We start from the raw sequence: 26572 nt of genomic DNA on the forward strand, positions 1-26572 counted from the left end.
GACTAATTTGCATCAGCATCAGTAGAGAGAAGAACAGCAATATGTCAAGTGTAAACCATCCACAGGACAAAGAGTCCCCACTACAAGAAGTTCGCACTATACAAAGGAATACCGAATGCTTACTGCAACAGATAAAGGCACGATATATTACATCTGTTTATAGTACGAAGGTGAACTATAGTTGACCTCACACAGACGATTCGTTTCAAAATAACAGTGCTTGACTAGGTATGAGCCTATTGGAGATGGTATGCCCTGAACTGACTGACCCATTTAGTGGCTTTTCTTCACAGACAGAGTTCACAAAATCTTAGGACTGACTGTGGAAGGAACATGAATGTTTGAACTTGTAGTCTGACACTAGCCCACCAACCCACAATTTTGAATCATAATGTAAAACATATACAGAAATTATTTGCACATAAATATACTAATCACTGAAGACATCATTTGAAGAAAAGTTACAATAAAAATATATATTTACCTGTCCCAGTCTAATCATGAGGGTAAAATCATAACAAATAATTATAAAAAGTTTTTTTATGAGGAAAAATGTTTGTATCATATATAAAGCACATCATATTGTTTTTTGCCCTGTGTGCATAATACTTATAACTGCATCTATTAACTTCTCTGCATAAAACTTCTTATATTTAAGAAATGACAACAGTTAGACCGATTTTGATGTAATAATCATCTAAGACATAAATTATAATGCACAGATAGAACAAAACAAACTTTGCTAATTTTTCTATAGGACAACATACCACAGAGTTTTTCATCTTCTCCATTTGTACATTCTGGGACACCATTGCATCTCCAAGTCATTGGTATACACCATCCTTCAGGGCACTGATACTCATGATTTCCACAAGATGCTGTAAAAAGTCAGACCCTCAAAAACTTTGCTGAAAATCTACAGCTATCTCAATAAAAACGTAAATGTTCATTTGTTCAAAATCTTATATCTGTGAATGTTCTTCATCGATTGCTTTGCAATTCTGACACACTGTGCATTCAAATAAGAGCATGTTTTTTACATACCTATTGGAGTGCCAAGTGGTGTGTGTGTGTGTGTGTGTGTGTGTGTGTTTGTGTGTGTGTGTGTGTGTGTGTGTGTGTGTGTGTGTGCGTGTGCACGCGCATGCACACGCAGGAGTGCCAGTTGTATACAAATACGTATATATTATACAGAGAGGTGCACAAAAACCCAGCCCCCAGTACTAGATTGCTCATTGTTGCCCACCATCTGCCACCTGTTGTTTTGAAGTTCTTGCGACTGCATTTTGGTTGCAGTAGGTACCTGGAGATGAAGAAGCTTGCACAGGATAGAGTAGCATGGAGAGCTGCAGATAACTACGTCGACTACGAAGTTTCTCTATAACAGGATTCCAAGCAGAGTTTAGCTGATAACCGTTATCTCGATTGATGAGAGTCTCATTGTCAGACAATCTTACTTCCACAGATTCATTGATAATCGTACTCCAAAAGTTTGATGTATGGGCCAAAATTTTTGTGTCGTCGTAATCCATGAAATGGTCTGTGGAAAATACAATGTTTGGTGATTGCCGACTTGGTGGGTTGGAGAAGGCGAGTATGCCTTTGGTGTTCCACAATGCGTTCCTGCACAGTTCGTGTTGTTTGCCGTATATATGATTTGCCGCATTCACACGGAATTTTGTAAACATCTGATTTACGCAGGCCCAGGTCGTCTTTAACGGATCCCACCAGTGACGAAATTTTGGAAGGAGGGCGAAAGATAACTCTCACTTGATACTTTCTCAATATTCAGCCTATCTGTGAAGAAATATTCCCAATAAATGGTAGATAAACAGTTGACCTGAAGGCCTCTTCCTCTTCCTCTTCCTTGTTCCATCGTTTGTAGGTCTTCATCACTCTGTTCACTTGCCTAGGTGAAAAGCCATTCTTCAAAAATACTTTTTGCAGGTGCCAAACACCTTTATAATATTATTCTTTATTATGACATAACGCCATACATGCCAGGGGATAAAAACGGACACTTGTAATTCAGCAAACAGTAGACACTAGCCAGTACTGTGGAATAAAACGCTTTGTTTCAAATAAAAGATTCTGTGGAAAAGATTCATAAAAGTCAAATTTCTTTAGCAAATCAACAAAAATAACTTCAGTATTCTGAAAGGCAATTAATGCTTGACTGCCGAAAACCTGGAATTAAAATAAAATCAGGAAACTAAAACTAATAACATTTCAGTTTTTCATAATTATATAACTATTTTAATTCACTTGCTAGCTCTCGTCCACAGAAATTTGTTTTGTTTGCATTTGACGTGAGAGTTTTAAACAAAGAAGAAACAGCGAAATCACTAAATCCAAACACAGGTCACATGGAGACTACCATCCTCTCCACTGCTACTTAAACTGCTCTGCGCATGTGTGAATTTGGTAGCTTGGACTGCCAGAAGAATTTTTCCTGCTGTGTGTGACTGCTGATACAGCTAACAGCCATACTTCAAATAGCCATAAGCGGGAGTAGGTTCTGCTCATACGCGAATCAACTGCGCATGCACACGAGCCCGCTGGCAACTGCTCAAACGAACCTAATGCAAACCATTGTGGCCTCACGGTCATCGGAAGCAGTTTGTTGTTATGAAGTATTGCATAGTCTTCATCCTAAGGCCTTCGACACGTTTTGGTGTTGGCAGGCACTTGTGTGTGCACTGTCATTTGTTGTTGGAAACGGTGCATTTCCTTTGCAACTTAAGTTTATTTTGCTTTTCTTTCCCTTGTTTATGTTTTATTGCTGCAGTATTATTCTGCAGTAGTGGGCTAAAGTAAAATTATTTGTTAGAGTATCAGTTCTTACCAGTCAAAATTACAAAAATTTTAACTGAAAACTAAAACAATGAATAATTCCTGGAATTCTAAAAAAATCCCAGGTTTTTCCCGGTTTTCTCCCGAATGAAAAAATTCCCTGGTTTTTCCTGGATCTCCCGGTTGTCCCGGGTCGTGTAAACCCTGATGATGGTGCACATCCATACTCTGGAATTAATGTGCAACAGTATTTGTACAGAACATTTCCAGGAAAATGGCTTGGATGTGGAGGTCCAGTTCTATGGCCTGGCGTAAATCCACTGGATTTCTCCCTGTGGGGACACCTGAAGGAGCATGTGTACTCTACACTGCCGACGAATGTAGAACAATTCGTAGTGCATGTTCAGGCTGCTCTTGTTACTGTGGCTGCGGTTGTATGATCCAGCACAATGTTTGGACATGCAGGGAGGTCGCTGTGAGCATCTGTTGCTCTGAGGATAATGTATTCTGTTGTGAAGGTCATGCGGTTATTAATATGGTCATTATTATTGTCACTGGTTGCTAATGTGCAACATCTGAATGCTCATATTACATGTAGTATAAATGACAAGTAGATGTTGTGTTATTGTACTGTGCTATCATCTTTAGCATCTTGAAATTGATATAATTTTTGTAGTCCTTCTGTCCTATGACAGGTCATTTGTTTCAACTGTCTATTTATTATTTGTGTAACCACGTATTTGTTATGTTCAGCATTGCAAAGTCTGTCTCTCTCTCTCTCTCTCTCTCTCTCTCTCTCTCTCCTCCACTCTTTCTGTTGCTTTGAAAAATGAAGCCACAACAATGTTTGTTGTGCCAAGTCTATGTTCTGCCAAATGATGTTCCCTTATCCACATGATTACTTGTCTTGCTGCAAACAGTCCCATTTCCTGACCCAAAATATGTGACAACACTGTATGGATCCTGCATGGCTTAGCAAACTATACGATATTGCAGTGCCTGCATTGCTAAGGAGAATGACGCAATGTTCCTTTGGACACGCATGTATATCCAAAGGAACATTGCATGGGTTTTCTTAACAACACAGGCAATGCAACATTGAATTTATCTGCTGATACCAGGCAACGAATTTCAATTAAAATGTCCCTCCTCTGTGTGGGAATTACATAATGTGTGTATGACTCATGCTGTGACACAGGAAATTTGGGTCTGGCCATGAGTCGTGCACAGAAAGCCAAAACAGTTAAGGAAGCCACTCGCATAAAGTGGGAAATCTGTGTTTGAGTCATGGTCCAGCACACATTTTCATTGCTGTCATTCCCTTATACAACAATCCCTTATACAGCTGATACATTTCATGTATTTCAGAATGGCTGTAGTTGCCACAATTACTGCTCGTTCAGACATGCATGTATGTCTGAAGGAATCTTGCATCATTCCTCTTAACAACTCTGACACTGCAGTATTATATCTATCTGCCAGTACCAGACAGTAACTTTAATTTAAAATGGGAATTACATAATTTGTGTATGAGTACAGGTTGTGACACAGAAATTACAGCATATAGAAGCTTGGATCTGGCAGTAGGTTATGCATGGATAGCCAAAGTGGCTATGGCAACCACTTGCATAATGCAGGAAATCTGGGTCTGAGTCCTAGTCCTGCATGAAATTTCATGTAGAGCAAAAATAGGTTTATCTTCTTCAGAAGTTAGTAATGTGCTACGATTGAGATTCTCCTGAACCCACTGATTTCATATTCACATGACAATTGTGCAGTACCTCCGAACAAAAAACTACAGTCTTGATAAGGTGCATACTGCAATTATCAAATTCTGACACTTACTTCTAAATATGGTGTTACTCCTTCCTATTCTGTCAAGTTGCATTGAAATACTAACATTTGTATAACCAAGCACGCAGTAGACTTCAGGCCTATTTGAAGTTTGTTGCATGCCACCTTCCTGGTGTTGCAGTTTTGATGACCAGGAAGTATCTGGGCAGTAGTACAATGGAAATATATACACCCAAGGCTATTGTGTAAAAAGATGATCTTGTACCAGGAGAATGGACATGCTCATGAAAGACAGCCATTGTGATGGTAAAAGTGCATGAATGGACCACTTCAATAGTTTTCCACACACCAAATTATCCTGATTTCGGTCATGTGTCTTTTTGGTTTCCTGATCTTAAAAAAACTGCTTTCAGGAAAAAAATCTGGGCAAGGCAAGGATTGTCTTTACCATGAATAAATATTATACAGTATAAGAAACAAATTTCTTATCCAAGAAAATAAAAAAAGATGAAGATCTGAATTTTTTTGGACAATATGTGTTGTATACAGTGGAGGAACAAATTTTTATCTTTGATTAAAAATGTTATTTACTGACAAATTTATCGATCCCCTGCAGTATATTATTTACCTCACTGTTTCTAGTTTGTGCAAGTACAATTTAACAACTTTGAAATCTCCATTGTTTTGTTTCCTTTCTTCCTTCTGTCTAATTATTGATGTGACTAGTACTGTTTATTTTTTAAGTTTTAATGCCAGGTAATGTCCTTGGCAGTCACCAATATTGTGACAGATGAACACCTTGTCATTTTTAGGCACAAATGCAACTGAGATCACTGAGAAGTATTTGAATGGTGCAGCTTTATCTTTGTTAGAGTAATGTTTGAACTATCCACCGATGCTCAGACTTTTGCCAGTTCTTGATTTTATAAATTATGTCATACTGGTTGTCAAACTATCTCTGGGTGCTACTGAGGAGGCCAGGAGAGAAGTATTTTGTGTGTTGGTGAGGGCACATTTGCCTATAAGGATGATGTTCAAGCAGCTAGAAACCCAGTTTCTGGATGGCTTCAAGGGTGAGGTGACCTTGTAAGGACAATCACTATCATGCAACACCAACACCTTCTGTGACCTCATCATTTGCTGTGAACTGCTGGTTTAAGTCATTGTTGGTAAGCAATCCACAGTGCTAGTCTTTGTTGATGGTTTCCCCATCTCCATGTAATCTTCCAGTATAGTCCCTTTTGCATCCTGTCGATGCCGCCAACTTGAATTTTTTCTTCACTTGTGATTCAGGGTGCTTCCACTCCATGCTCTAGCATTTTGATTCTGGCTCACAGTGATGAACCCACATTTCATTACAGAACACTATTCTTTCCAAAATTGACTCGCCTTATCTATTGTAATGATCGAGTAAGCATTGGGAGATCTCAAGATGTTAGAATTTGTGTTCTTCAGTGGTTGTCATGGAACCACTACAAAAAATCTTTATGGAAGCCAAGCTCATCACAGATGATGGTACAGTCAGAACTGGTAGTAGCCCGCCTATTCATTGAAATCATCAATTGAGTTTGCTCCATTTTGTCGGCCATTGAGGATGTTGACAGGTGCCATACTCCCTGTTTGCGCATCACATTTCTCTGGCCACTTCTGAACTTCTTGATCCACTCAAAAACACTTGACAGTGGCAATGTACTGTCCAAATACTGTGCTAACAGTCTGTGACGAATTTCAGCCCATTTCACTCCTTCTGACCAAAGAAATCAAATCACTGTCCTTTGTTCTTCCTTTGCACAAACAGCTAGTCTAGTGGACATTTTTATGCTGCCGCTGCTGGCTCACTTCTGTTGCAATGAAGGTCAAGTGAGGCACATGCCACCACAATAATACCAACTGCCAGCACGCATTCACGGAACACAGTACAACTATTACAAAAGGCTTTTTTTAAGAAAATCTGGATAATTTTTGACTTGTGAGAGATCAACACGTATGGATGTCATAGCACTGTAAGAAAACCCAAGTGGTGTGCGTATATATGCCCATAGCACCTGGGTATGTGCACACATGCCCACAGCAGTGAAAGGGTTAATTAATTGAAGAAAAAGTAATTAATAAGAGAAAAGAAAAACCATGATCAGGCCCTGAAGACTATGCGATAGTTGACTGGCCACCGTATCATCCTCAGCCATTCATCATCGGACGTAGTATCAAGGGGCATGATGTCAGCAAACCACACTCCTGGCAGTTGTCAATGTTTCGACCTTGTAGCCACTACCTCTCTTCGAATGGCTGCTCAATTAGCATCACGAGGCTGAGTGCACATCAGTCCAGTCCTCCAACAAAAGAAAAATCCTTGGCAGTACCAGGAATGGAAAATGGGTCCCCCTGCATGAGGGTTTGTCACGCTGATTGTTCAGCTATGGAGGCAGACAATTAATAAGAGTACTGGAATTAAAAAGAAAAAAAGCAGCACTCCATTTATCTAGTGAAAGATAGGCAATAATAAAGGAGTGTTTTTATTTTTGTTTCAGGAAAGCCAGAGTGAAGCTAAAGCTTAGTAGCATATGTTATGAAACTACAGTTACTAAGCTATGTGCTTTTGTAACGGAAATAGCAATTTAATAATAGTGAAACTAACAGCACAACAGTTTGCAGTATAGATACCATAAAACTCATTTTCAGACTAATGAATGGATATTTACAAATAAACTTACTTGGGCAGCTAAATTCATCAGTATGGTTGTGACAATCTGGTTTTCCATCACACTGCCACAGAACAGGGATGCACCTTCCAGATGGGCATTGAAATTCATCTGATTTACACTGCCATTTATCTGAAATATTGTATTTCTCTCAGTAGAGTGACTTATTGCATAAATCATAAAACACAAAAATCAGATTTTGCACAAACCAGTACAAAGACTTACCACACTCCTTTTCATCACTGCCATCATTGCAGTCAATGATACCATTACACACCAAATGCCGCTTGAGACACTGACCACTTGTGCACTGGAAATTTCCTGGGCAACCTTCTTCAATACATCCATCTTCATCTGATGCATCAGAGCAGTCATGTATAGAGTCACATTTTGCTGACAAACTAATGCAATAGGCACCTTCCCTTGTTGTACCATTAGTGCACTGGAACTGACCTGAAAACCACAAGGAAGAGAGCAATGTGAATACACTTTTTAAAGTTCAGATTCAAAAATCAATGCCTAAGAACATATGAATAATAGAGTAGAGCTAGTTTAAATGCAGACAGTGTTTCATCAGTTTGTTATGACCAACCTCCCTTTACTGCCAATAAGGATCTATACATTTAAGGCTCATTTCAAAGCAGTTTACAGCTAAAAATTTGCTAATACAATTCTATTTCCTAAATGTGATTACTAGAGTGTAATGTACTGTGCTGCTGATGCTTGTTTATTTAACAGTTTAAGAATTAAAGCAAAATTTCTTACAAAGATAAATGCAAATAAGCATGTTTTACAAGCATTATGACAAAGAGCAATGGAAATTGCCAGTTTCTTTCAGCCTAGTAACAATTTCAGTTTTCAGTTGTTACAGTAACAACTGATGTGCTTTGAGATAAAGCTACTAAATTTAAATTTCAAATAAACTTGACTTTGCAAACACGTTTCCATAGCAAAATGCAATTGCTAAGTTAACAACACAAGAAACAGTAAAAAATACTGCACAACATGATTTAAATAACATATCCATACCCTCTGATGAAAGTGAGTAAGTAAGAGACGCAAAAGTGGAGATGGTAACAAGGTAGTACAGTGCTTGCTAGCTTATCAGTTTGTTAATCTCATCATATCCATTTCACAGCCACTGTCACTGTGCTTCTTATTTGATACTTGCATTCAGTACATGACTTGAATGACTACGGGTTTTGAAAAACCAATAAATACTTACTAGTGTGATACTAATTAGTAGTTACCTCAAATATTAAATCTTCATTATTTGTACATTTTCAGCTCACTAACTATGGTTAATTACTAAAAAATTAAGATAATTTACCTGCTGCACACTTTGAGAAAAACATGGGCAGCTTTTCAGCTGCAGGCACAGTGAGAGGTTGGACAGCTTCATCTTCTGCTGCTTCATTTTCCCTTGCGTTTTCATCAGAGTCATCAATAGCTTTGTTACTGTTTGTTGTGTTAACAGTTATTCCTCCAAAATCATTCAAGGTACTACTGGTTGATTGTTTAGATGAGTCCTGCACTGTAACTGGATAAGGTGTTATGAATATTTCAGGAAGTATTGTGGATGAATAGGGTTTTGCTTCATTCAGTTCTGGAGGTAACACTTCTCTGGCTTCATTACTTGAGAAGAACAAGCCTTCTCTATCCTGAGAGATATTTACAGGATTTTTGAATACCATTTCACTAGTAGCTTCAATTACAGGCTGTCCACTTAGGTGCATATTCCCAGTTATTTCTTCAATCTTCATTGTAGAAATATGTGAACTTCCTGAGGAATTTAGTTGTATTGAGGAATTATCAGAGTTTATTACATCTGCCACAATGTTTATGTTTCCAGTCTTTTCTTCAGTCTCTGTAATGGGATTTTCAGTCTTGCTAAATGGCATATCTAATGGAACTTTGTTTTCTGTTGCTAATGGTGACTTAGATATTTTATAACTGATTGCATATTCTGTAACATTATCTTGAGAGATGCCACTGTTGTTAAGAGTAGGAGGCATTTCTGTTACCTGTGTACCTTCTGAAACCAGTGAACCTTCCTTTGGAACAACATTTTCATCAAAATTCTGTAGAATTTCAGTTTTCATATCTTCCATGCCTTCAATTGCACTGTAGTTTTGCACAGAAGAAACTGAATGATACTGAGATGTATTACTCACAAGGGTTGCACTTTCATTACTGCCATTAATTGTTTCCTCACTTTTACTACCAATCATCTCTGGACCTTTCAAATCATCTTTCAATATTTTGTAAGATTTCTCCTCTACATAAACATTTCCTGCAATTTTTGGTTTATTTTCTTCATTGTCAACAACATTTGTTTCATCTTCAGATTTTGAAATGCCAACATTGCTCTCATTCTGAGGGATCTGTGGTTCTGGTGTATGAGAAACCACAATGGGAGTCATTTCACTTATTGGTGAAACATGGTCTACTGATGGCAGTGTCATAGTCATTGTCTCTGATGGGTTATCTCCCAAAATTCTCCCTTCTGCCATTGGAGAAGACTCATTTTCAGTTGAATGCTTCAGCTCTATAACATGTGGAAGAATTGTAGTGTCAGGTATGTGGTCCACTTGTGCCGCTATTCCTCCTGCTTCTTTAGTATCATTTAACACTGACATCAGCAAATTCTTTTCAACTTTCTTGCTACCTTCTTTGTCAAACTTCAGCAATTTCTCATTATTTTTCTTGTCAAACTGACCTGCTACCTGTTTTTCTTGGATATTTTCACCTGTTGAATCTGTATCTAGATACTGAAGGACTGATTTCTTTCCATTATTATTGAAATCTTTTTTCTTAACTTCATCTTTAGTGAGTGGTGGATTATTTTCTCCCTCCACATCAAGATCAGTTGGTGCAGTTTCAGACATTGTCATTTTTGGCATGTCAACATTTGTTTGAGTTAAAGTAGATCCATTCATATTCTCCTGTTGCATATTTCCAGGTATCCTTGGACTTAATTCAATAATACTTTGCGCTGTTGGTGGAATAATATTCCCTTCTGCACTTGGTTCCAAGCTGTGAACATGTTCAGGATTCTGAGTGGTTACTGAGGGTGCTTGTGGGGCTCCAGCCATTCCAATCAATAATTTGTTTTCATGGCTTTCTTCGACATACTCATTGTGAACTATAGGATTTACTAAAATGCTAGCAACATCAGAGCCATTAGTAAATGGAATAGGACCATCATAACTAACTACATGAGGGTATTCTGTAGGTATATTATCAAGGGTTTCAAATTTTGTAGTGACGTTTTGTAACTTTGAATCACCTATGTTCTCAGTAGAGTCTGTAGTTGTATTTGCATTGTTGCTTAATACACTTTCTTCTGTACTAAGTGGTATTACAGAAGGAACTGGTGATGAGCTGGGATCAAAATTGGCTACTACAGATAAAGGCGGTGATTTTACAGTTTCAGTTGTTTTCTCAAGTGAATCATTGATGATGTCATTTTCAATATGTTTAGCTTCTGTACCATTACGTTTTCCCAACATGTCTCCATTTTCATTTATTTCATGAAAAACAGGCATGCTTTCTACAGAGACTGTAGTCTGATTTAATGGTTCAGTATCACTATAAATATGATTTTCATTTGGATTATCTGCTCTGTAAGTACTGTTCTCAACAGTTCTGTCTCCAGAGATTTGAGCATTGTGGTGACCAAGTGTTCCCTTCTCCATTTCTTGAACTTCATAAATTGGGTGTGTTATGGCATCTGATGAATTTTTCATTTCAGTGACACTGGCAATGGAGCTTTCATTCAAAATCAATGGATCATTCATGACAACATCTGTGACCACATTAGCTAAATGACCCTCATTGTTGCCAGTGAACAGAGCACTGATGTTTAATATATTTAGACTATCCTTAGTAATACTAGAGACATTATCATTATCGGACCTGTGCTCTGTATCAAGTGCGACTGGAACAGTTTCATCATATTTGGCTAATGTAACGTTCTCCTTTTCTGTCCAGTCTTGTGAAGAAGGTACAATATCAAGAACAGAATTTTCATGTGATGTACCAACATCAGCTGGTGAATCTGTTGAGTTTACATGATGTGATTCACCCTCTGTTGTAACAATATTAAATGAAGGTGATGTAACAGGTTCAAACCCATATATTGTTGTTGCTATTTCTGGGGGTAAACTATCTTCCAAGTGAGAAGCAACATTATGAGTATCATCCTGTACTGAATTTATAGCTGAAACTTCTTGAACATCAGTGGTTTTAAAAATATGAGAGTTTGTTTCATTAGTAGGTGAAACTTCCATTACTTGTAAAGCTGGATCTGTTTTATCAGGAACCTCAGTAGCATACGTGATGCCAACAACATTATTCACAGAATGTAATACTCCTGTTTCTTCTACATTACTTGAATTTCTTATTTCAGTTACAGCCATATTATTAAGACCAGTAACACCTTCCACATTTGAAGATATTGGAGGATGCATAGTACTCTCATTTATATTTTGTTTATCATTAATCTGATCTTTCATAACTTTTTCTTGATTTGTGATGTCATTGAAGTGATCATTTTCAGTTGCTGCGTGTCCTGTTTTCTTTTCAGAGACCGATGAATTACCTTTTATTGTTTCATCAGCAGGGATACCTAAGTTTGCCTTTCCATCAAAAAATGGTGATTCAGTACCATTCTGCTCACTGTATACTATGTTTTTCCCATTATTATGAACATTTGTATCATATATCTCATTGTCATGTAATCTCGTTGGTTCTGTATGTGAGATACTCTCTGGAAAGCTATCATCAAGTTTTTGTCCCCCTGTGTTAGTAACAAAACTTATTGCATCATCCAGCTGGCTGACATTTTTATGGAGTGTGTCCACCACTGAATCAGGTTGTAAGGCATTTACATCATCATTAAATGAGAGCAATGATTGGGAAGTTGTTGTTTCATCTTCAGTGCCTTTTTCTGCAAACATACCTTCATTCATTTGTGTTGCTGTGTCAGACGTACTGACTTCCCCCATATCATCCAGCTCTGCTTTCTTTACAGCAATTTCAGGGAACATATTTTGTTCATTATCAGTAGAATTATTGATAGTTTCCATGTAATGATAATGAGGAACAAGTATTGGAGACTCTGTACTTAGATTCGCACTACTATTTTGTAAAATAAGGAGCTGATTATTAAATTCATTGTTGGGGACTGTCATAGAACTATTATTATTTATATGAATACTGTAATTTATATTTTGTGCTGTGCTGTTCTCATTTACAGTAGGACTTATCAACTGAGATTCATTTACCATAATCATATGGTCTTCCTTCCACATTATGGGCACAGCTGTGGTATAAATCACATCTTCTGCCCTATCAGACTTGTCTCCACCTGCTACAGAGATTTCTCGATTCTCAGTATGTTCATGTGAGTGTCTAGAGTGTGTTTCGGCTTCTGGTTGATATTCTATGTTATTATGAATATCAGAATGTAAGGAGATGTTGTGCTCAGCATGCTCCACATCCACAGTAACATCCTCTACATGTTCTTTCTCTTTGGTGACATCTTCTAGTGGCGTATTGCCTATTAATGCATCAGATGTATCATACGATGCTGAATTTTGCGATACATTAGCAGTTTCTGCCCCAGGTGTGTTAAAATCTGCAGTATCATATTGGAGTATGTCTGGTTTTGAAATATTTAAAACATTGCTGTCATGAATACTTGGTGTCAACATAGTAGTTTCGTTAGAAATATCTGCAGTTGGGGAAATTCTGTTAGGATCACTTACATCATTTTCTACACTGTGGAGACCATCTTCCAGGTTTGTATTTTCTGTCATCTCTGACATTGTAGAAGATGGTGTTGAAGAATGATGCAAGAATGCTCTAACATCTGAATTTATGTATGTATCTGAAAGAGATTTTCCAACAGATTCGTTCATTCTTTCCATTTCATATTCAGCTTCAGGTTTTACAGCATCAGCATAACTTTCATTACTTCTCAGTGACTGGTCAGGTGCAGGTTGAGTTACATATTCAGCTTCTTGGTGCACTTCATTTATGGCAGTTATCCCTGGTACCGAAATGTGCTCTGTAGCCACAAGCATGTCAGGAATTTTTGTTGTCATTTCTTGTGAACCATCAAATTCTGCCTCAGTCCCTTTATTTTTTTGTAACAGATGTTCCTTTAGAGTAACTCCAGAAGATTCAAACTGTGATCCTATTTGATATTCAGGTATTTCCCTTGATTCATGTGCTGTATTATTAGAAGAAACTGCCTGAATTATACTTACAGAGGCATGATCCATAATTGCTGATGATTCTGTGATCGGCAAGCTATCTGCTGACAGTGATGACTGTGAGCTTGTCATTAGTTCTGATTCATGTAATGGCTGTGATTCCAGAAATTGTTTTCCCAGTGATGACTGAAATTTCTCAGAAAGTTCTGCCTCTTGATGCTTCTGTAGTTCATTTGATGTTTTATTTGCATTTCCTGTTGCCATATCATATGATAGCTCATGCAAGAATGGTGTTATTTCTGTTGCAACATCTGAGTCTTGTTCTTGTGCTATAGGTTTCATCTCAGGGTAGACTGTTGGTTGCGCATCTTGGAACACAGGTACTTCTGTGTATGTTCCCAGCTCATCTCTTGTCTCAGGTTCTAAAACTGATGTATTTGCTGTTGCCTGATTCTCATTAACAGCCCAACTACCACCTTGTGCATGAGGATAATAGTCATGTTCAGTCTCTCTATGATGATGAATTACATCATGTTCCACCTCCATCACAGGTCCAGATGGAGTTGAAGATTCTGAAGGCAATGTTCCAGATGAAGGAAGTGGGTCTGATGAAGGAGAAGGCTCAGATGTAGAAAAGGGATGAAACAGAGATGATGATGAAGGTGTGGAGTTCATTTCAATTGGAGGATAAGGTTGGCCAGAAGAGGAGAGCTCAGTAGAGAAAACTGTTTCAGGAAGATAAGTATGTTCAAGCAAAGCAGAATGTTCAGAGTATGTGTCAAGTGAGGGAGATGGTTCAGCTGAAGGAGATGGTTCTGATGAAGGAGTAGGTTCAGGTGCAGGAGTTGGTTCAGCTGCAGGATATGGTTCTGATGAAGGAAGGGATTCGAATGGAGGAGATGGTTCAGGTGAAGGAGTTGTTTCAGGTGGAGGAGTTGGTTCATGTGAAGGCGATAGTTCAGCTGCAGGATATGGTACCAATGAAGGAAGTGGTTCAGGTGAAGGAGATGGCTCGGGTGAAGGAGATGGCTCGGCCGAAGGAGATGGCTCGGGCGAAGGAGATGGCTCGGGCGAACGAGTTGGTTCGGGTGAAGGAGATGGTTCGGGCGAAGGAGATGGTTCGGGCGAAGGAGATGGTTCGGGCGAAGGAGATGGTTCGGGCGAAGGAGATGGTTCGGGCAAAGGAGATGGTTCGGGCGAAGGAGATGGGTCGGGTGAAGGAGATGGTTCGGTCGAAGGAGACGGTTCGGGCGAAGGAGATGGTTCGGTCGAAGGAGATGGGTCGGTTGAAAGAGATCGCTCGGGCGAAGGAGATGGCTCAGGCGAAGGAGATGGCTCGGGCGAAGGAGATGGCTCAGTTGAAGGAGATGGTTCGGGTGAAACTGAAGGATCAAGGAAATAGGGTGACCCTGATGAAGGAAAAGGTTCAGGTGAAGGTGATGGTTCAGCTGAAGGAGATGGTTCAGTTGTAGGTAATGGTTCATATGAGAGAAATGGATCTGGTGAATGAGAGACAGACACATCATGTTCCTCTTCAGTGTTTCCAGTATTTCCAACGTGATGTGAGGGTTCCTTTGCCCATGTGCCTGGAACAGAAATGGTATTATTTACAATATTATTCATTGCAATTAGAGAAATGTTAAAAAAGTTAAAAAATATTGGGGTGTTGTCTCTGTAATAATATAATTACAGATGTTTCAGAAGTGCCTGACATTTTTCAGGAAATAAAGAATTACGACATTTTCCATGTATTTCATGTACCACAAAGTATTTAAGGGTCCGTTTAGTGACACACTATTTCACAAAATAAGGACAATGATAAGTAAATTATGCAACTTCATGCGTAAAATTTTCTAAGAACTGATTTCATTATAACCTGAGTGCCATTACAAAGCCACTCTCTCTTAGTAAGAACAAAAGTAATATTAAACTTCCTGGCAGATTAAAACTGTGTGCCCGACCGAGACTTGAACTCGGGACCTTTGCCTTTTGCGGGCAATTGCTCTGCCATCTGAGCTACCGAAGCATGACTCACACCCAGTACTCACAGTTTTACTTCTGCCAGTAGGGTTTTCATACTGATGTCAGTTTCTCTAAAACTTTTGTGAATGCTTGACTGTGCCATACTGTAAAAAGAAGAAGTCATTTTTTTTCACTATTATAAATGGCCTATATGTATGTAATACTGAGTGATACTCTACAATACACATGATATACTATAAATTTTTGAAGTGATATTATTTAACTGGAATCCCACAGTGGAAAAAATGGAGTAAAAAAATTATAATAAATATGTTCTTCAGTCTATTTAAGGGGAGTTAGAATGAAAATTTTTTTTCACATTTTCGGATTTTTATCTAATTCTAAAATTTGCAATTTTCTGAACAAACTGATAAACTCACATGGGAAGTACTTTATTTTATTTTTTTAAATATAATCTAAACTGATTGAAAATGTTAAAATTTTTACTTGCATTACTTCAACATCTAATAAAATCGGTAAGTTTTTATATTTGCTGTATTATAGAGGTTAAAATACGTGTTTGTACTGATAGCAACTGACAAAAACAGTGTCATATCATTGCATAGTATAAACATACATTGTACATTGAAGTGCTAACATTTTCCCGAGGAAAAGTGATGAACAGATCGGTAAATCTCTCAAAAGGTAAAGTATGATGCCAAAATGAAGTGTTTTTAAGAAACTTGGGTGTGGGTTTCATAACAGATTTTTGAATAAAGGGAAGCATTGTGTTCAACATGTGGCATGTGAAGTTACATACTATGAAATACAGGCAAACTCGTCAGTATCTACAGGAACACCCATCAGTGCTTTGAAGATTAAAATAAAATGTTGTAATACACAGTTTTCTCAAACTGAAAATGATGTACATGGTAGGTTAGATTATATTCTGATAGATTTACATATCGTAACAAGGGTGTCTTGAAAGGAGGATATAAGATGAACATCAACAAAAGCAAAATGAGGATAATGGAATGTAGTCAAACTAAGTTGGGTGATGCTGAAGGAATCAGATTAGGAAATGACACACTTAAAGTAGTAAAGGAGTTTTGCTATTTGGGGAGCAAAATAGCTGATGATGGTCGAAGTAGAGAGGATATAAAATGTAGACTGGCAACGGGAAGGAAAGCGTTTCTGAAGAAGAGAAATTTGTTAACATCGAGTATAGATTTAAGCGTCAGGAAGTCGTTTCTGAAAGTATTTGTATGGAGTGTAGCCATGTATGAAAGTGAAACATGGACGATAAATAGTTTGGACAAGAAGAGAATAGAAACTTTTGAAATGTGGTGCTAAAGAAGAATGCTGAAGATAAGATGGGTAGATCACATAACTAATGAGGAGGTATTGAATAAAACCAGGGAGAAAAGGAGTTTATGGCACAACTTGACTAAAAGAAGGGATCGGTTGGTAGGACATGTTCTAAGGCATCAAGGGATCACCAACTTAGTATTGGAGGGCACCATGGAGGGTAAAAATTGTAGAGGGAGACCAAGAGATGAATACACTAAGCAGCTTCAGAAGGATGTAGGTTGCAGTAGGTACTGGGAAATGAAGAAGCTTGCACATGATAGAGTAGCATGGAGAGCTGCATCAAACCAGTCTCAGGACTGAAGACCACAACAACAACAATAACAACAACAAGGATGTTAGGTGAATGTGTGTGTTGCAAAATATATGGAGAGCAATTATTTTATGTGAAGACAGTGAGGTATCAAATGGACTAGCAAGGAAACTTATCATTAATTGTGCCAGTTGTAAATATACTCATTCATTTTGGAATTCTGATAAGTGTAAAGATAATTATTTTGAAGTAAATGTTAGGTGGTTTTATGGATTGAGGGCTATTGGCTAAGGACACACTGCAGAAGAAACAACGTGTGCCGTGATGAATTTGCCATGCCCACCTTGTAAAATTGACAAGTATGCGGGACAATTGGAGCTGCTGTGGAATCTGTTGCATGTGAGTCAATGAATGGTGCTGTAAACAAAGCTGCTGAATAAATGATGGTATGACTGACATACCAGTAGCTTTTGATGGCACTTGGCAGAAGCGCAGATACAGTTCTAAGAATTCTGTTGCTACGGTGATCAGTGTGGATACTGGAAATGTAATAGATCTCCAGATTTAACTGAACATTGTTAAATGTGAAAATCAGGGAATGAAGAAGAGCATATCTGTGACAGAAATTTCGAAGGAACAAGGCCTCTCTGCAGCAACTGAAATTTTTAGTCGATCTGTGAACAAAAGGGGGTTCTTAGGTTATGGAGACTCAAAAGCATATAACAGTGTAGTAGCTGCTCAGCCACATGGTGAGAAGATGGAATGTGTTGGTCACGTCCAGAAGAGGATGGGCACCAGGTTGAGGAAGTTGAGACAAAGTTTAAAAGACAAGAAACTTTCTGATGGTAAAACCATAAGAGGCAGGTGGACAGACAAAATGATTGATAAGCTACAGCAGTATTATGGGATGGCCATTAGAAATAATACTGAAGATTTGTTGAAAGTGAAGCAGGCAGTATGGGCTACCTTCTTCCACAGACTGTCAACTGATGAAAGCCCAGTACACCACCTTTGCCCTTCTGGACCTGATTCATGGCGCAATTACTGAAATGCCCTGTACTCAAACAGTTCATACAGCCATAAACATTCCATCCCAGCAACATTCATGGATATCATAAAATCTATTTACAGAGACCTGGCAAATCCTGAATTACTGAAGAAGTGTCTGCATGGTCAGACTCAAAATCTCAATGAGTCATTCAATAATCTTATATGGACTTGCTTAACAAAAAATGTTTTTGTTGGAATGAAGATACTAAAATGGGGGGTCAGTGATGCTGTTATTGATTTTAATGATGGCAACATTGGTAGCGTAAAAGTGCTACAGCATATGGGAATTAATCCTGGAGCAAATTGCATCAGAGAACTTGAATGGATGGACAAGGTTCGCATTGATAAAGCAGAGTATGCAGCACAGTTGGCCACTAAGGAGTCCAGAAAAAAGAAAAAAGAAAAAAAAACTTGTAAAAAGAACAAGAGGATGATATATGGTATGGTGCAGGATGCTTCTGAGTGACTAAAAATAAAAAAATAAGCATATATTATGCGAGTTAGAGTCTTCTGAAACTTTAGAAGCTGTTCCTGAAAATTTACATTTTCTATTGCATTTTTCTCTAAACCTCAGAAACCACTTCGAGTAGAGTATTCAAATTTTCAGAGAGTAATAACATACATATCCTGAGTCTACTGAACTAAAAAAAGAACATAATGTTATGTATAATTAAAATTATTTAGGATAACATACAAAAAAGGTACACAAAATTTTAACCACGTAATTAAAAAATTGTACTTCCAAAAGCACTGGCTGAAATGCTTTATTGTAGTTCAATAGACTCAGAACATACGGCTTAATGTCCTGTAAAAGTTTTATGTCAATGGCTACAGTGGTTCCTGAAATACAGGGAAGCCAAGTCACTAAATTTAACATTGTCAGGATAGGGCATTACAACTCCCTTTCACTGCAGCGATGTAATCTGAAATATAAACCACATATGATTTTAAATAAAAGAATTACAAAATAGATATGAATTACTTCTGTTATTGTTCTATTCTGCAACCAATTGTAGCCTCTTGCTCACATATAATTTCCTTAGGAGCTTGAAGAACTGTCTAATTCAGTCTCCTACACAAAATGTCATAGCAAAAGGTGATGCTGCATTATCTTTCATAGAAGTGAGCTATTATAAGGAATTCATTTTCAAGAATTAGCCATGTAAAATGTTAATCAGTAATACAGCTGCCAGAGATTGTGGTTGTGTGTGTGAGTTGCATTTGCATATGTGTGTGCGTGTGTGTGTGTGTGTGTGTGTGTGTGTGTGTGTGCGCTCGCTGTCTAATTTTGACAAAGGCCTTGTTGGCTGGAAGCCAATTGTGTGACAGTATTTTTGTTGTGCCTTTCTGCAGCTCAGAATCTCCGCTGTATGGTGAGTAGCACCTACACTTTTCATTATATGTTAAATTTCATCCTGGATTGCCCATGTTAGATCAATCAATAATAACTAGTCAACATTGACACAATGTTCAAAGCTAAGCTATTTGTTTGTAATGTCAAACAGTAACCTTCACAGAACATTTAACTCAATAAGTTGTAGGTAATACTGCATAACTGAGAAAAAAGAAGTTTTGCAGGTAGTAAGTATGGCTATTGTATCTCACTGATAAATTTTCTGGAATAAGGCTGTAAGATCTCAATGTGGTCAGCCTTATTTGCAAACTATATATGTCTATGTGCTAGATGTCTGTTAAATCTGAACAGTATGAAAAGTTCATATGGGGTGTTTTGTTCTCTCTCAACAATAGTTCCATGCATATGTTCGGTGAAACCACTGTGGCTATATTATTCTTCTAGATAGCAAATCTTTTCACATTAGTGATATTCTCCAGATCAAGATCTCAACAACGTATCAATTATTTTCTTCTTCTTCTGTCAAACCAAAACAAACAAAGTGCAGAACAAGACAAAAGATTTTATTTGAATGAGACTTATCCATGTTAAGGACTACTTAGGGGGCTACACTGGGAAATAGGGAGAAAATCTCTTAATACCAAAGGTGCAGCAGAGTAGTTACTAACTGTGTGTATTTTGAACATTTCACCTAATTTTCATGATCATAAAGCAGTGTCTTCCATTTATATATGGGTATCTGAATAATAAACTCTCATACATGATGGAAAAATTATGAATATTGTATGGAAAGAAAACTTCCAATCAGAAATTTGTTAAATTCATGAAGTCACAGATTCATATTTTCCTTTGTTTTCATAACCCTTACAAGTAAGCACCTGCATATTTCCTCCCCATTCTTATCTAGCTAATCTAGTCCTCTGTCCATAATGTTCATGGTGTTGATTAGACATTTATTCCTGTGGTCTTCTTGGATACTTAGAAAAAGACCAACACAAAAGAAAGAAAAGAATACTTAATTTCTGACTTTGAACTGTTTTACTTTGAGAAACACAATGCAAAACAGAGTCAAAAAGCTAAAAAAAGAGATGTCAAATAGTACTGGGCAAAGCAGAGTTCAGAAACATATATAAAAGGAATCTGAAGAACCATTTCCAGAAAAGTCATATTGTGCACTTTAACTGTCTCATGCAGAGCTCTCAATGCACTCATTTCTTTTACTAATATTAGCTGAATCAACAGTTTTCCTTCTCCTGCATTCTGGTTTTAAGGAACAAACTACTGAGCTAGACATTTTTCATCATTACTTTTTTGTTTCTGTAGTTGTTCCAGCTGGCAAAGTTGGTGTATAGGGTACTAGATTCCCTCAGAATTTTTTTTTTTTTTTGTGAATTCTGATCATAACAAAGCCAGTGAATGAATTACTCAAAGAAAACAGGGGACTAGCTCTCAGATTGAATTCAGACTAGATTTTATGCTTAATATGCTGTGAAACCAGCCCATTTCTCATAGTATGTCACTCAATAACAACTGCCAATAACTGAATTCAGTCTCTTTCTGAATGCCTTGTCTTGACTAATGCTGGACAGTGATAACTGATCTTCTACAGACATGGCCATAGTGGCAATACAATTTTATGCAGTGTTGTTTTCAACAACATTTTGTAATGCTTGGCAATAAGGAAAGGGTTTGTTAACAACCTTTCTGCTGCCACACATAATTAAACCCCACCCCTTCTCACTTTCCTTTCACTCTCTGCTGAGCTCAATCCAATGGACATATTATGGTCAACAGTGTTACGTGTCTTCTCTCCATGAGACACTACAATAATGTTTGGAATCTAATTCCATCCAGTAACCAGGAATGTTGTGCTATCACTACTCTTCCCCTTGTTGGGCAAATGCTGATGATGGAAAATTTCAGTTACTACCAATCTTCAAACTAATTACCTCCAAGTTAGGTATCATCACACTGGACATGTAAATGACCCCAGTTAGAAAGATATTTAATTCCAGTAGCACTTTTTTATGTGTGTAAAGATGCTACAGTATTGTTTTCAAAGATCTCAATACCATTCCTGACAAATATGAGATTTCTGGTGCTTGCCAGATTGGCAATACAGAAAATTATATATAAAACATTATGAGGAATGGAGGTAAGAAAAAGGAGGAATGGGGGGTAAGAAGTGAAGTAATTTTGCAGCCCTTGATTATTTCTCCATATTACGCTTGAAAATGTGCAGAGGAAGTATCTCTTACCTTCATTAACACAATTTTTGCCAGAAGCATCCAAAATTAATGTGTCTGGGCACACACACTCAAAATCCAACTTCTTTTTGTAGTCAAAAACACAACTGTGTGAGCAGCCAGCATTATTAAGTTGGCAAGAATCCAGAACATCTACAAAGGAAAGAGAGCCAGATTAATGACTGTATGGAATTGTTGAAAACGAAGCAAAAGCCACAGAGTATAAATTATGGTAATTCAATTACAGTCTAACAGCTTGTGTAGTACAAAACAAAAACAAGTTTAGCTCTGCTGTTCAAAGATAAATATGTTTCACTAACATTATAACTAGAATAAAAGACTAATATGTTCATTTTATTACAAAAGTTCAGCCATATTGGTATTTAGTAGTCTGAAAACGGCCAGAATGTGGCCAAAGATACAAACAAATCTTGCAATATGCATCCCGTAATTGTCACTATAAATAAATTTTTTATACAGATTGTGGAAATGATCTACATCTAAATCTACATTTATACTCCACAAGCCACCCAACAGTGTGTGGCAGAGGGCACTTTACATGCCACTGTCATTACCTCCCTTTCCTGTTCCAGTCGCATATGGTTCACAGGAAGAACGACTGCTGGAAAGCCTCCGTGCGCACTCGAATCTCTCTAATTTTACATTCGTTATCTCCTCAGGAGGTATAAGTAGGGGGAAGCAATATATATTCAATACCTCATCCAGAAATGCACCCTCTCGAAACCTGGACAGCAAGCTACACCGCGATGCAGAGCGGCTCTCTTGCAGAGTCTGCCACTTGAGTTTGCTAAACATCTCCGTAACACTATCACGCTTACCAAATAACCCTGTGACAAAACATGCCTCTCTTCTTTGGATCCTCTCTATCTCCTCTGTCAACCCGAGCTGGTACGGATCCACACCGATGAGCAATACTCAAGTATAGGTTGAACAAGTTTTTTGTAAGCCACCTCCTTTGTTGATGGACTACATTTTCTACAGACTCTCCCAATGAATCTCAACCTGGCACCCGCCTTACCAACAATTAATTTTATATGATCATTCCACTTCAGATCATTCCGTACGCATACTCCCAGATATTTTACAGAAGTCACTGCTACCAGTGTTCGTTCCGCTATCATATAATCATACAATAAAGGATCCTTCTTTCTATGTATTCGCAATACATTACATTTGTCTATGTTAAGGGTCAGTTGCCACTCCCTGTACCAAGTGCCTATCCACTGCAGATCTTCCTGCATTTCGCTGCAATTTTCTAATGCTGCAACTTCTCTGTATGCTACAGCATCATCCGCGAAAAGCCGCATGGAACTTATGACACTATCTACTAGGTCATTTATATATATTGTGAAAAGCAATGGTCCCATAACACTCCCCTGAGGCATGCCAGAGGTTGCGTCTGTAGATGTCTCTCCATTGAGAACAACATGCTGTGTTCTGTTTGCTAAAAACTCTTCAATACAGCCACACAGCTGGTCTATGCCATGCTGAATGAACCAACTAACTCAGACCATAGAATCACATTGAAAAAGCCAAGATACAATATGAAACAGCAATACAGTCAGAGCAGTGTATCAAGAAATAAAGAAAAAACATTGGATGAGAATAGAATACAAAAATGTTGTTTAGCAACTTAAGATCTGACCTGTCCTGGTCCCTCTCTTGGTTCATACACACAAATTATAATTACCCCACAATTTTTGAACTCGGCTATTTGTTTTACTGGTTCCTTCCTTCCACTCCTACAATTATTGCTGTTTTTATACTGCTTGTCATTTAGTTTTCAATAACACAACCTTTGATTCTAGAAGCTCAATCTTAACAATTACTTATGAGTAGTCCATCACCAATGAGACACAATTTTCTCCCTGTTTAGCATCAAAACCTTCCTCGTTATCTCATATTTACACAGTAAATAATGCTGGATCTTCAAATAACTTACAGAGTGTTCACGAGCACTGTCAACAGATATCCATATGTATACTTACAATTAGCTCGAATAGAGCCCATAGGGATGTGAAACTGATCTAATGTTCCTCCATTGGTGGCCAAATGTTTTTCCAGTCTTTCTCGGACTTCAGTCAATTTAAGTGGTGGGCGAGATGCTTTTATTCCATCCTTAAACTGCCATCCTATTCGGAACTTGACAACAATACTACCTGGACTGAAAAATTATAAGCATTTTGGAATTATCTGTGATAATCTTACCTTCAATTTAGTATTGTTTTATAAAATTGCTTTTTTACTTACGAGAAGCTGAGGACCTTCACTAAAAGCTCTGCAGCTCCATATTCACGTTCTTGAAGAGTAAACAGAGCATGCAACAGCTGAAAGAAATGAAAATCATCAGCTTATGGTCATAATTACAATAATGATTTACATTACAAAAACTACTTGGACAAACTGAAAATGTACTCACTTTTTCCTCAAGTTGATTTGCCAGATTATTATATTCATCTGAATTTTTATCACTATATTCTTGTTTGAAGTCCATGTCATCTATTTTTAGCTCCCCATCCAGAGTTCTTGGAACTATAAAAAAGATAATTACTGGAATAAGTCTCTCCTAGGATTTTTCTTGACACCGAAAGATTAGGCAGTGTTGAGATTCTTGACTGTTCTTGCTTTCTCTTCTCAACAACTCTTCTCTGACAATAAATGATCCACCAAACATATGTACTGAAATCTACTGGTTAGAAAAATGTTGATTGGTACAATACTTGAGACTACACCACAGCATTTCAACAATTAGGTTCCTGATAGTTCAAAAGGTAATGGTCTTTGGAAATTTGGATTTTGATATGATAACTGATGACTATATTACTGAGGAACAGTTTCCATTCACAAGCCCATGTTATACCCATGTAAGCTGTTCTCAGAGGACATGCTGAGGGACTAAAAATTTACATCATCCCATGAAGTATGGCGAAATACTACAATGAAGATCCAACAACATTTTTCATCTTCTTCTTTTTTTCCATGACAAGAGTAATATAGCTTTAAAGTAAGTATTATGAATGTTATTCTGGCAAATGGAGTAGACTTGTTATTTGAGTAACATTTATGAATGTTTTCAATACTTCACTGTTGGACTCATCTTTTTGCAATTATTGCACATATTTCCCCTTTTACTTATGAGTTGCGTGCATGAGTTGCATGCATGACATAGTTGTGCCCAAATCTACCATTGTTGTGCGAAACTCTCATGAAGGACTCTACCACATATTGCTATCTCCACACAGATGTGAGGAATATATTATGCTATATGCTTACAATATTTTATAGTGAAGTACGAAAAAGAGGCAGCTTGATAATGTCCATGGAGGGGGCAGGGCAAACTTAGCTAAAGTCTAACTCATGAAATAAATTGGTTACTTCAAAAATAAAACAATCTGCACAGGAAAATGATTTCCCTCAAGAAAGCCACAGTAGCTGTCAGCTCACCCATACGAAAGACTAATGATTGTAGTATTGAATAACTGTAAATAAACAAGGCGAATCCAATAGCTATGTAACAAATGAGTTGTATTTCTTGAGGGAAACTGATGAAGTTTGAAAGTCACAGAAAGTAAATCATTACAATAAATAAAACTGATTACATTTTGACAGTTTTGTGATGCAAAGCATATACTAAAGTTACTTGAAAATAAACTTACCATAGAGACCACTCATGTCAGTAGTTGGCAATTTATCAGGTATACTTGGGAACAGTGGTGGTGGTGTGTATGATGATGATATTTGCCCTTCAGTTGTTGTTTCTAATGTTTTACTCCCTGTTGCACCTAACTGCCTACTGCTTACACTTGTATCACCAATAATGGGCTCTTCTTGTGCAAGAATAACTCCAGCTGAAATTTAAGGCATGAAATCTTTTAAAAATAGCAGACCTACTTCATTCTAAATGCAACAGTATAGATTGTAGTTTAAACATGCTGCTACAGTATTTTCAGCAACTCAAAACAAGTCCTCTTGTGTAATATTACATAGCTGAAAAGTCATCATATGCATAAAGTAAGGAAGTAAAAGTTTAAATACTTACTGCCTGCTAAAACAGCAATTAATATTGCAACGGCCAATAAAATAAAGGCAATTCCCCAACAGATGCAACGTTTCCATGACTGAGATCTCCTTTTGTCTTTTGTGACATAGAGCTTCTCACCTCTGAAATTGAATAGGCTTTTTAGTATCCTGTGATCCAATAGTTTCTTTACTGTGACTGCTAACACAAAAATGAGTCCAATTTTAACTATTTTACTGTTTACACTAATAGTAAAATTTGGACTAGGTAGATTTTGATAAAACTGATTTCATATTTTAAAAGACACATTGATATATAAAGCCTAAAAAGTAACTGATCATAGATCAGTCAAAGGTAGCAATTGTTAAGTGTGTTTAGCAGTTCATATAAATATAGACCAAAATTCTGAACCATTTCTACAATTTCAAATAAATGTAGATCACAAAAGTTGATTTTTTGTTTTCCTTAGTTATCTTCTACATTACATTTGGTAAGGGCTTCTCTTTTGTTTTGGGATGAGTCTAGAAGACAATGGGTTTTCACCCCATCAGTTTCTGTATGCAGTAATTTCATAACGGATTCATACATTCGAGAGGCTTCTTTCTCAATAATTGATGACATTTGTGTTGGTTATTTGATACTTCAAATTTTACTGTGTTTATGTGTTATTGGCATTTGTTTCTTCAGTGCTGGTGGCCATATATTGTTAAGTCACATTCTGTTGTGGTCCCAGTCATTCTTTTCCTAACTGGAAATTTTATTTTTCAGGTCTTTTTTACACTGGTAATAGCAC

At 37.4% G+C, this 26572-nt stretch overlaps 1 protein-coding gene across 1 annotated transcript in view; it reads right to left on the minus strand.

Annotated features, from left to right (window-relative positions):
• The window catches only part of LOC124594633 (mucin-17-like), an 89371-nt gene that overhangs the window by 37941 nt on the left and 24858 nt on the right, over positions 1 to 26572 (minus strand). The window contains exons 5-14 of the mRNA XM_047133002.1: positions 25801 to 25922; positions 25418 to 25609; positions 24181 to 24293; positions 24012 to 24088; positions 23750 to 23925; positions 21753 to 21893; positions 8617 to 15093; positions 7512 to 7739; positions 7299 to 7418; positions 768 to 878 (exon numbers count right to left, since the gene is read on the minus strand). Of these exons, the coding sequence (XP_046988958.1) occupies positions 768 to 878; positions 7299 to 7418; positions 7512 to 7739; positions 8617 to 15093; positions 21753 to 21893; positions 23750 to 23925; positions 24012 to 24088; positions 24181 to 24293; positions 25418 to 25609; positions 25801 to 25922 (7757 nt within the window). The remainder of the gene's footprint in view (positions 1 to 767; positions 879 to 7298; positions 7419 to 7511; positions 7740 to 8616; positions 15094 to 21752; positions 21894 to 23749; positions 23926 to 24011; positions 24089 to 24180; positions 24294 to 25417; positions 25610 to 25800; positions 25923 to 26572) is intronic.

Source organism: Schistocerca americana, chromosome 2, assembly GCF_021461395.2.
Source record: "Schistocerca americana isolate TAMUIC-IGC-003095 chromosome 2, iqSchAmer2.1, whole genome shotgun sequence".
NCBI classification, from domain to species: Eukaryota; Metazoa; Arthropoda; class Insecta; order Orthoptera; family Acrididae; genus Schistocerca; species Schistocerca americana.